This window comes from Nematolebias whitei, chromosome 2 (assembly GCF_014905685.2).
Source record: "Nematolebias whitei isolate Nwh7 chromosome 2, NemWhi1, whole genome shotgun sequence".
NCBI lineage: Eukaryota > Metazoa > Chordata > Actinopteri > Cyprinodontiformes > Rivulidae > Nematolebias > Nematolebias whitei.
In genome coordinates this window covers 26,182,452-26,194,676 of record NC_056499.1, presented here as the reverse complement: position 1 = coordinate 26,194,676, position 12,225 = coordinate 26,182,452, and the positions used below count along the sequence as shown (strand labels likewise).

At 42.0% G+C, this 12,225-nt stretch overlaps 1 protein-coding gene across 1 annotated transcript in view; it reads left to right on the top strand.

The window, feature by feature from the left end:
- The window catches only part of adcy7 (adenylate cyclase 7), a 44,015-nt gene that overhangs the window by 30,642 nt on the left and 1,148 nt on the right, over positions 1-12,225 (top strand). The window contains exons 14-25 of the mRNA XM_037693971.1: positions 1,268-1,337; positions 1,442-1,539; positions 1,733-1,817; positions 5,962-6,099; positions 6,220-6,270; positions 7,673-7,869; positions 8,081-8,177; positions 8,247-8,405; positions 10,159-10,305; positions 10,512-10,619; positions 10,747-10,861; positions 11,698-11,822. Of these exons, the coding sequence (XP_037549899.1) occupies positions 1,268-1,337; positions 1,442-1,539; positions 1,733-1,817; positions 5,962-6,099; positions 6,220-6,270; positions 7,673-7,869; positions 8,081-8,177; positions 8,247-8,405; positions 10,159-10,305; positions 10,512-10,619; positions 10,747-10,861; positions 11,698-11,822 (1,390 nt within the window). The remainder of the gene's footprint in view (positions 1-1,267; positions 1,338-1,441; positions 1,540-1,732; positions 1,818-5,961; positions 6,100-6,219; positions 6,271-7,672; positions 7,870-8,080; positions 8,178-8,246; positions 8,406-10,158; positions 10,306-10,511; positions 10,620-10,746; positions 10,862-11,697; positions 11,823-12,225) is intronic.

Here is a 12,225-nt window from a genome sequence, read left to right as displayed (position 1 = left end):
GCTCCTGCAGGAATTATTCATTTCTCTGATGCTCTGTCTCTGATCACCTGACTCTGTTCTTCGTCCATGGATGGACTGGCTGTGCGTATTTGTACCGACCGTTTAGAGAGGAGGGAGACGCATCCGAGCTGCGCCCACACCGGCAGCTCAGAGTGAAGTGCAGGGGAGGGAGAGACAGTTGAGTTGTCTGTACCTGCAGTTTAGAGCTGGATGGAGCGACAGCTGAGCCGCACGTAGTTTGTTTTTAGTTTTTTAGCTAGCTAGTATTGTGCACAACTAATTAGCGCTACACCAGTACCGACAGGTGGAGTGGGGGGTGTGCAGTTCGGTTTGGTCGTTCGGCACGCTAGGTTCTGTTAACGAAGCGGGGCGCCCTGACGGATTACGTCATGAAATTATATCATGATATCATTTATTTGCCCGGGCAAGCATTTTTTACCGGTATTATTGTGAACGATATGATATGGTCCAGCCCTAATCTCCGCAAAAAAAAGAACAAGAAACTGTCCAGATGACCTGACTGAACATTGTTGCAAATAAATTGTCTTGTACAAGTTTGAAAAATGCAAACATATGAATCTAAGTCCTTTTAACACATTACATTGTCTTTAGGGTGTAGCACAAGAATTTAACTGTAAAAGGTTCAAAATAAACTTTTTCAGATGAACAGGATTTATGATTCAGTGTTGCAGCACGGTGGCACAGTTGTTATAGCTGCCACCTCTCAGCGAGCAGGCCAGCCCGGTTCAAATCCTGCCGGGGGGTCTTTCTGGCTGGAGTTTGCATGTTCTCTCCGTGCATGCGTGGTTTTCGCCAGGCACTCCAGTTTCCTCCCACAGACCAAAAACATGCATGTTAGGCTGATTGGTGACTCTAAATTGTCCCTAGGTGTGAGCGAGAGAGTGAATGGTTGTTTGTCTCTATTTGTCCCTGTGATGGACTGGAGACCTGTCCAGGGTGTCCCCTGCCTCTCACAGTGACTGCTGGATATGGGCACCAGTGACCCCCGCGGCCTGCAAAGGAAGAAGCAGGTAAAGATGATGGATGATTCAGTGTTACCTGTCTGCGTGTCGATTCACTGCGGTCTAAAATATGTTGTGCCACTAACGGTTTACACGGTCACAAGTGTAACAAACTCCAGTTTGGGTGATTTATCCATAAACTCAACCACAAATCAGATTTTAAAGTTATATTCCATTTCTTTTCTTTGTTCTTTTTTTCTTGTAATCATCCTTGTCTTTCCATGCCCTTCTTCCCTTTCATACAGGCAGTGGTCCACATCTGAAGAAAGTGGCAGTTTAGCTTTGTGCTTTCCCAAAAAGGATCTGGAAAAGCAGGTTGGTTTGACACCGACAGGTTTTTTTGCATTGCATAGGTTTCCACTCCGTTATTTTTTTACTTGTGAAGAGGTTGAGCCACATTCTGCCTTTTCTCGTTCAAGTACCGATCTCTGGACTTGCCCATGTTCAAACACTATGTGGGCTGTGCAACCTTCATCTTCTTCTGCATCTTTGTGGTTCAGCTGTTTGTCACAAAGGAGTAAGTAGAACCCAAATTCTGTTATTCAAATGTTTGTTTTACTCTCATTGGGCCAAAATGGGAAACAAAGGCGTTCTGTTTTCTTTGCTCTGAGAATTAACAACTATAATATCACGTAAAAAGCTATGAAGAGCCACGGTTTAAGAAAAATGGCAGGAGACTGGTTTTGACACTTGTTTTTTGTCCCCATCAGTCGACAGATGTTGGGGACGACGTTTGGGGTGTTGGTGTGTGTGCTGCTGCTGACCCTGGTCATCTGTTTTGCAGGTCACCTGCCGGTCAGTATGTTAAGCCTTTTAGTTCAATTTTCCATTTAGACCTTGTCAGCATCTGGGTTTATACAGATAAATAAAAAAATCCTCTCAGGAGTTGAAATTAATTTGAGAAACATTTCAGGTTGTTCTGCTTGTATTAAGGCCAGACAAGTTTATGCTGTATAATAATAATAAGAATAAGAAGAAAGGCCAAGAATACAAATAGTTTATAATCACTGTCATTCTTTAAATGTTTACATACTTAATTACCTGTTTGTGTGCCGGTCTGTTTGTAAAATGCAGTCAACTCCCGTAATTTGCGGAGATTACGCTCGTTGCGGACAAACCCAAAATGTTGTATGTACCAAACAAAAAGACATAAATGCCTAAATATGACACTGGACTTTATTACGAAGGGATTTCCTGGTGCTAAAGCAGCCAGCAGAATTTTTTTTTAAAATTAAAATAATAATAATAATTTTTAAGATAATTGATTATTTCTCAAGCCTGTTAGACCTGTTAGAACTCTTCAATTTAAATGTATATTAGTATGATTATATGCTATGTTAGTTACCAGAATTGTTAGACAGTGTCTTTATCAACTAATTTTTACGCATCTCAGTTACAACAAAAGTTAATTACAAACCGGATTCCAAAAAAGTTGGGACACTAAGCAAATTGTAAATAAAAACTGAATGCAATGATGTGGAGGTGCCAACATCTAATATTTTATTCAGAATAGAACTCAAATCACAGATCAAAAGTTTAAACTGAGAGAATGTATCATTTTAAGGGAAAAATCTGTTGTTTCCAAATCCCCAAAAAGTTGGGACAAGTCCATTTTTACCACTGTGTGGCATCCCCCCTTCTTCTTACAACACTCAACAGATGTCTGGGGACAGAGGAGACCAGTTTCGCAAGTTTAAAAATAGGAATGCTCTCCCATTCATGTCTAATACAGGCCTCTTAACTGTTCAATCGTCTTGGGCCTTCTTTGTTGCACCTTCCTCTTTATGATGCGCCAAATGTTCTCTATAGGTAAAAGATCTGGACTGCAGGCTGGCCATTTCAGTACCCGGTTCCTTCTCCTACGTAGCCATGATGTTGTGATTGCTGCAGAATGTGGTCTGGCATTATCGTGTTGAAAAATGCAGGGTCTTCCCTGAAAGAGATGACGTCTAGATGGGAGCATATGTTGTTCTAGAACCTGAACATAGTTCTCTGCATTAATGGTGCCTTTCCAGACATGCAAGCTGCCCATGCCACAAGCGCTCATGCAACCCCATACCATCAGTGATGCAGGCTTCTGAACGGAGCGTTGATAACAACTTGGGCTATCCTTGTCCTCTCTGGTCCGGATGACATGGCGTCCCAGTGTTCCATAAAGAACTTCAAATCGTGACTCATCTGACCACAGAACAGTCTTCCATTTTGCCACACTCCATTTTAAATGACCCCTGGCCCAGTGCAAACGTCTGAGCTTGTGGAGCTTGCTTAGAAATGGCTTCCTCTTTGCACTGTAGAGTTTCAGCTGGCAACGGCGGATGGCACGGTGGATTGTGTTCACTGACAATGCTTTCTGGAAGTATTCCTGAGCCCATTCTGTTATTTCCTTGACAGTGGCATTCCTGTTTGAGGTGCAGTGACGTTTAAGGGCCCGGAGATCACGAGCATCCAGTAGAGTTTTACGGCCTTGACCCTTACGCACAGCGATTGTTCCAGATTCTCTGAATCTTTTGATGATGTTATGCACGATTGATGATAATAACTTAAAAGTCTTTGCTATTTTACGCTGGGTAACACCATTCTGGTATTGCTGCACTATCTTTCTGCACAACAATGGTGGAATTGGTGATCCTCTTACCATCTTGGCTTCTGAGAGACACTGACACTCTGAGAAGCTCTTTTTATACCCAGTCATGTTGTCAATTGACACAATTAGTGTTAATTGGTCTTCCAGCTGTTTGTTATATGCTCAATTTCCTTTTTCCAGCCACTTATTTACTAACACTTATTGCTACTTGTCCCAACTTTTTTGGGATTTGTTGACACTGTGAAATTTTGAATCAACATATTTTTCCTTTAAAATGTTACATTTACTCAGATTAAACTTTTGATCTGTCATCTATGTTATATTACAAATAAAATATTGACATTTGCCATCTCCACATCATTGCATTCAGTTTTTATTCACAATTTGTTTAGTGTCCCAACTTTCTTGGAATCCGGTTTGTATTTCACTTTTTTGCACTACATCCTAGACTCATTCTGACCCATTTTGCCAGCACAGGTCCCAAAAATGACTACAACTCAGTCAATTTTACAATTATTTAGCTAAAATTTGAGGTGAGAGTCATACACAAAACACTCATTGTGCAATATCTTGGCTTAAAACCAGGGCTTAATTTGTAAACTGATCGATGCAACGCAAATAGTGTGTGGGGAGGTGGGTGCAGGCCTGGGGGGAGGAGGAGGGGGGGAACGGGGAAAGTCGAGGGAGCTTGTGGGTCCTCCTTCCCCTTAAATTCTTGAATAAAGTAGATGCTATTTCCTGCATTTTGGTGTTGCTATTTTAACAGGTTGTTAAACATCTATGTTTACCTACACTTGTAAACACTTGATTCAATTAATATTTTAGAGAGCAACAACAGGTTGTGTGTGAATAGAGCAGCTCCGATTCTGTCGAGCCCCCCCCCCCCCCCCCCCCCACGCTTCACATTTGACTTGAACTCTTCTCCACTGAATTAATTCATGCACGTTGTTGCTCCTGCTGCTCCAACCTCAATTTTTCAACCTTTATTTAGACAGGTAAATCCCATTGCCACTGCCTTCTCGGTTATCCAACTAAGGACAATCCATCCATCCATTTATTTAATGAAAGTAAATTGGACTGTCTTTTTGACATTTTGATCGCTGTTATTTTGACAAATTAGCACCATTGTTTTGATACGTGATTAATGTGAATGATAAAACATTTCTCTCTTATTTAATTTATTTTTAATTTTTTTACTGTAGCTAATCTTTTTTTATTTATTATGTCTGAAACGCATGCGTGAGTTCATGTCAGCAGTTGTGCACGCTCAGATCTGTCTGGAGACGCTGCTGTGCGTAATGTATGGCAAGCCATGTGGCTCATTAATAGCCACTTTTACCACATTTTTGGCTATTAATGGGCCACTTGGCTTGCCATATTAAGGATGACACTTCATCTCAGCGAGACATGCCAGGACATAGGCAGGAGTGTGTGCGCAAGCTGTTGGCGGAGATCTGAGTTGCCGGATCTGAGCAAACAGTTGCCAGAAAACACCCAGTCAAAATGAGTTTCCAGATCTTGTTCTGGCAGGATCTGGCTCAAATGAAGCACTGCTTAAAATGGTGGCTTGGGCAGCTGTGGCTGAGTGGTTAGAGCAGTCGTCCTCCAATGCAGGAGTTGGGGGTTCGATTCCACCAGCAGTCGCATGCTGAAGTGTCCCTGGGCCAGACACTCATTGCCTCTGATGTGTGTCCCATCGGTGTATGAATGTGATAAAGCACTGATTATTCTCTGTATAGATCTAGTAGAGTGCTGTATGAATGGGTAAATGAGGACACAGATTGTAGTGTAAAGTGCTTTGAGTGTCTTGATAAGATAGAAAGGTGCTATGTAAGTACAGTCCATTTATCATTTAAAACTTTTAGCATTAAATGGCCAAACTGTCACTCAACATAAAATGAACTCAGTCTAAAACTTTGGCACGCAGTCTGGCAGGAGATATTCAATCTCTCAAAGAAAGGAGGAAAAAAAGTCAATCTTTTATAATGGCAGATGTTTGGTAAGTCAAAGAAAACAAAGAAGGTGTTTTTCAGTTACTAACTAAATGTTACAGTAACTAAATTAATTCTATAGCAAAATTATTGAAACAGAGTATAAGTCATGTTTGTGGTGTTTTACTTGAAAGGTTACCCCCTTTGTTCATAGAGTTGCAGCTTTATAAATCCTCCTCATGGACAAAGCAGCTGAAATGTGATTGTTTTTTCAGACTCTTCCTCCAAGAAGTCGTCTGCCAGTCACTGACACATGATGTCTAGAGATGACTGACTGAACAAAAGTCACATGCTTCCTTTCACATGTTTGAATCCACCTTATTCCTCTCATCTTTTATATCTCCTTCCTCTTTATTCTCTGCAGCGCGTGTTTCCAGATAAGCTGTCAAGGTGTCAGTGGCTGCCAGCTGTATCGGAGGCGGTGGTGAAACGGCCATGTGTGCGCCTCCCGCTGGCAACCGTCACTACTGCCGTCATCATCGTCTTGGCACTGTTCAGCCTGGTGAGCTCACAGTTTAAGACGAGGCCCGTTGTGTGCTCTGCTGTTATTTGGAGCTGCGCTGCTCTTCAGAGGCCAGACTTTTAAAACGCTCCTTAGTCAAACTTTTATTTTTCTTTGCAGTGCTTCCAGACACACAGCGATGGGGATAAGGATGACCCCTTCTATCTGCCTGTGAGTCCCGAGTGTTAAACTCAGTTAGAAAAAGGGGGCCAGAATTAAAAACTTGGTCCAAGCCACGGGCCAATTTCAGTGGATGCATGAACTCAGACCAGATACCTGATGTTTTTTTGTGGTTGCAGGTTGATCAACAGTATTTTAATTGGTCCCATTTGATATTTGCTGTTGCTTTTTCCACATCAGTCAAAGATTACTAAAAAATCGAATGCTTTTTTGGCCTCAAACGACCGAATGGCATGAGAAACCTGCACTAAATGAAGTATGCTCAGTTTTTTTAAGCAAAATGAGAAGCAATGAAAATATTTTACATTTAAAATATCATCTTGGAGATTAGATGTTAACAAGGGCCAAATTCGGCAAATTTGACACATGCTGCAGAGCAGGCCTATTCAGCTGGTGGCCCGTGGGCCACTTCAGGGCTCCTGTTGACTTCAGTCTGGCCCACCAATGACCTCATTTAGAAAAAAAAAAATTGGTTCTGTGTTTGGGTTTGGTTTTTGTTCTGTTTATTGCATTTATGATTCAATGCAACAAAATAAACAAATTAAAAAAGGTAATGGATCATTGTAATACTAGTTTATTTACATCAGGGGTGTCCAAAGTGTGGCCCGGGGGCCATTTGTGGCCCTTGAAGTGATTTTGTGAGGCCCACATTTGCAGTTTAAGGATGGTATAATTTTGGCCCATAGGCTTAAGACATGTAGACCTTTTGCAAATTTAATGATGATCATCTTTTATATAATTTTTAGGTTTTAACAGAAAAACAATCCTTTGGCAAATAAATCAATAAAATCAAATAAATGAAAATAAAAATATTAATTAGTAAAAGGTTGATGTTTATGAAGCTTTTAATGTTTTGGATCTACAACAATTTAGAACACCTTCTCCACCAAAATTAGTAAATTATGTCCATTTTCCAAAAATATTGTTTAGTTTGAGTTAAAAGAAATCACTAAAAATATGTACGCTTATTATTATTTTTATTCACATTTTTGTGGCTCGTGGCTCCTTTCATCTTCAAGGTTTTGGTCCACATGATGTTTAGACACCCCTGTTACATAATGACTTTATTTGCTGGGTGTCCGGCCCCTGAGCTGCTGGCTTTCAGTAACTGTGGCCCCTGAGCAGTTTAGTTGACTAGCCCTGCTGTAGAGTATCACAAATATTTGCCAAAGGTGTTGTAAGTAGATGCATGAGCTGTGAAACTTGCCTGCAACCATCTCAGATGTGATTGAAGTGGTTAGTGTTTATTTTATGGTTCAGTTCTATCATCACGTTGTAGTTTGTGTTATAACTCTTATTGGTAGTTTGTAAACTGATGTCACCTACCACATTATGAAGCAGCTGGATGTGTTCAACACAAATCTCGTTTCCTGGCTCTCCGTCTATCCCTCAGTACTCTGTATACTGCTGCATCCTGTCCCTCATCGCATGCGGAGCGTTCCTCCGTATGAGCTTCGAGCTCAAAGTGCTCTTCCTCGCCGTGGCGTCCACCGCGTACTACATCATCATCCTCAACGCCAAGAAGAGTTTGTTTGTGGGCTACGGAGAAAACCTTTGTTTTCAGATCAACTCCAGCTGTAACTGCAGCGGGTAAGACACAAAGCTGAAGGTTTCCTCAGCTGTGCAAGCACAAAAGCTTGGGTTTCATTTGTTGTGACTAAATTGCTGAAGATAAATAAAATACGTTTTATTTTCATAATTAAGTGTTCAGTTCTAGTTAAATTTGCACTGTGATTATCTCTTGGATTCAAGGTAAAACCTGTACTTGTGTCCTCTGCTGTAGAAACGATGACTTCAGGAGAATAATAAGCTGCATCGGGCTGTTAAAGCACCCTCAGATTATGAGCTGCCTTTACATCGCCCTGTTCCTGGTCACGATGCTCATCATATCTCAACAGGTATCACAATACAGCCACTTTCCATATCGGGCACGTCCGCGTACTCTGACTGCACTCTCTGCTTCCCAGAACGAGAACTGTTTTCGACAGGACTTCCTGCTGAAGTACAAGAACCGCACAGAACAGGATGAGATCGAGACGAGGGAGAACCTAAACCGTCTGCTGTTGGAAAACGTGCTGCCTGCTCACGTGGCCACGCTGTTTGTTGGGGAGAACAAGAAGAACGAGGTGATGTGTCCACAGGACGAGCCTTCTGGTTGCTAACTGAATACCAATGAAGAATTTAAAAATGTATTTTTATTATCCAGTTAACTAACAGATGAGCATCGTTTTACCAGAACGCCACCACCACTGTCTTTGCAGGAAGTTGAATGGGTTGTTCACGTATTTGCTGAAGTCAGTTCAGTTGAATTTCTCACAATAAGAAGGCAACAGCTTATCTTTTAGTGGATTACTTAATAGGGATAAAATTCAGTTTTCCTTACAGTATGTTTAATGTATTTCAAGATGCCTTGGTAATGCTCTCCTGTCTGCTTTGGAATACATTGAGGTCACTTGAATTTCAGCAGTTCAGTGTTATCAGGGAAACCCGATACTGGACCCATTAACAGCGTCGACTCATCATAGGGATATGTTATCACTGACTAATGCTGTGATAGTGTGGAATTACACAAAACATCATAGCCTCAAAGCCAAAGCTCATGTTTTCTTAAAAGTGAGTCTGTGCACGATGCGTTCTCAGAAATATAAAGTGACTTGTTTGAATATACAGTAGTCCCTCATTGAAGGCGGGGGTTAGGTTTCAGACCCCACCCCCCCCGAAATCTGCACAGTACAATTGCTATGTGTTTATTTATTTATTTGAATTAACACTGAAGTTAGACTGACATAGATTTCTGAGTTGAAACAACATACCAAAGCAGTTCAGTCAACTAATACATTTAAATCAGCTAAACTACAGCAAGAGTTTATTTAGCAAGAGTTTATTAATCAAGATAACTTCATCATGTTTATTCGCTCAACTTAAAATTTGAAGTTGAGTGAGCTGCTCAGTTCCTGGTTCGGCAGCGACAAAGCCCACAACGTTCTAAACTCTCAAACCTACATAATTTTACCTGTACAGTACTGCAAAACTTTTCTCAGCAGTGCTGCAGAAACAGCAGCTCGGTTCTGGTCCGACTGAGTCCAAATCTGGATTTTAAAAAATCCCGGTGGACCTACAGGCTCTGAAGTCCTTGCTGGTTGACAAGCTGCTCTCAGATTGACCAGTGAGTCTGGAGGTCCAGTTCTGTGCAGCCCTTGAGCGCCGAAGCGCATTTGTTAGGGGTCGGGGGTGGCTGGTGTGGGATCGGACATGAAAAAGGTCCCGGTGGGCTCCGGAGAGAGGCCGGACCTACGGGCGGCGCGTCCCTGCTCGGAGGTCCTCATGGGCCAGCTAACAGCTCTCGGATTCGCCAGTGGGACTGGAGGTCCGGTTCTGCACTGTTTCTGGTCCGATTCCCGGTGGGTTCCATGCAGCTCTCTGCATCCGCTGGGCACCGAAGTCACTGAATGAATAAGGACTGAACTTTTTCCGATCATTTCAAAACTGTCCCTCATTATTTCAGTAGAAGGCAACGGGGCTTCTGGGTGGGGCACTGTTGGCTTCTGGGAAATGTAGTCATTATGAGGGGGGATACATTAAAGGCTTATTTATAGAAAACTACAAAATGGTGGCGCCTGTCCCAAGTATTTCTCATTAACTTTTTACTGTACAGTACTGTATCCAGTACTGTCCAAATCACGTGAGTAATATTAAAGTTGACAATCGTATGTCTGGTACAATTTTTTGTGTGTATAATCTTACTTTGAAAAACCGCGGAAGAGCAACTCCACAATGGTCGAACAGCCAAGTGGCATTGGACTACTGTATTAATATAAGTAAACTAAAGACGTCAAACATTAATCATTTTCTCCACATATCCATATTTTCTCCCAACAGGACCTTTACTACAAGTCCTATGACTGTGTGTGTGTGATGTTTGCCTCAGTGCCGGATTTCAAAGAGTTTTACACGGAGTGTGATATTAACAAGGAAGGCCTGGAATGCCTGAGGCTGCTCAACGAGATCACCGCCGACTTTGACGAGGTTAGGAGGATAAAGTTCAAAACGGATTCATCCCTCTGTTCAGAACCAGTTGCTTCTCTGAGCTACAAACAGGAAATATTACAGATGGGGACTGGGGCAGGGTTCAAAGTCTGCAAGAGTAAACACTTGGATCGATGAAAGGTTGAGATGATCATTTTGTGTGTGTGCATCCATGACCCTTTTTGTTTTCTCCCTAATCTTAACAGCTGCTGTCCAAGCCCAAGTTCAGTGGTGTGGAGAAGATCAAGACAATTGGCAGCACTTACATGGCAGCTGCGGGGCTTAGTGGGACGCCTGGTCAGGAGAACAATCAGGTGGGCAGGTGGAGCAGGGTCAGGCTGAGGTCACACTGGCACTTTCAGAACCAGACCTAACCATACTTGAACTTGTTAAAAAAAAACAGACATAGTGCTGATTCTGGATGTGACTCTGTGTTTTCAGGACCGAGACCGGCAGCAGGCTCAGATAGGAATCATGGTGGAGTTTGCCATTGCTATGATGGGCAAGTTGGACGGCATCAACCGACACTCCTTCAACAGCTTCAGGCTGCGAGTGGGTGAGTGTTTGGCAGCTGCAATATAAACCTTTCACCTTGTAAACTGCACTGTAATACATCTCTGCTGGGGCCCGCACCATGAACCCAAAGGTTTCCTCGGTTCCCCAGAACATGATTGACATTCTTGTAAAGCTTTTACAGTCTGAGTGGTACCATTCACCCATACTCTGTTATGAAGCTGTCACCACTTATCAAAGCCTAACCAGCTTCTCCAAACTGTACTGGTCTTTATAAAGTCATAGCCTGAACTCATCTGTTGTGTCTGCTGTCCACACAGCAGATGCTTTGGATTAAAGCTGTTCTAAAAACTTTTGTTATACGGGAGAAAACTAACGCATATGCACCTGCAAACACTGAGACATCAAAATGAGTGGTTCTGTTAAGGCGTTTCCACACAGATGTTTTTCTTCTCAGATTTCATCACATACACAGGGTTGTCTTACTATCATTACTGGGACTTTGCATCGACTTCCATTTATTTCTATAAAGTAACACAGACTCTTACCCTAAACCTACCATTACCAGTACATCCCTAACCTATCCTTAATTCACACCTTAGTCCTAAACCTAACCCACCAACGACACTTGAACCTTATGGGGACCGGCTTTGGTCCTCACAATGTTTTGTGTTGAAAAATGGTCCTCGCAAAGTAACATAAACACACACACAAACTATTTTTCTGCCTGTTTGATGACAACAAAGCAACTGTAAAATGAGTGTTTTTATTTTCTGCTCAATTTGACCTTTTTTAGTGCATTTTAGCCTCTTTAAAAAAAAAAAAAAAAAAAAAGAACACTTTGAAATAAACTTTAATACTCGCCTTCCTCCCCTGCAGGAATTAATTATGGCCCAGTGATAGCCGGGGTGATTGGAGCGAGAAAACCCCAGTATGACATCTGGGGCAACACGGTGAATGTAGCCAGCAGGATGGAGAGCACAGGAGAGCTGGGAAAGATCCAGGTACATTCAGCATAGCGCACGGTTCATTATTGTCTTTTTTTTAATAGTGTGAATGTTTATGAAGCATTCACACTGTTGATGCATTTTTCTTCCATAAGTTTTTTTGGCATCTTTCTCGTTCTAACTACACTTTTGTGCTTCTTCTAACTTCTTTCTGCTAATTTCAGCTTGTTACGCTCCGTCCAACTTATTTACGCAAGTTTTTCCTACTATTTGTTTGTTTTATGCCAATTTGAGCTTTTTCGGCTAATTCCACGTTTTGTACTCATTCAACTTTTTTCAGCCTAATTCAGCAAAAATGTGCGCTCTCCACTTCGTTTTTGGCAACTTAAGTTTTTTTCTGCTGCTTTAGCTACTTTTCAGCTGTTTTTTTTGTGTGTGTGTGTGTGTGTGGAGGGGGGGG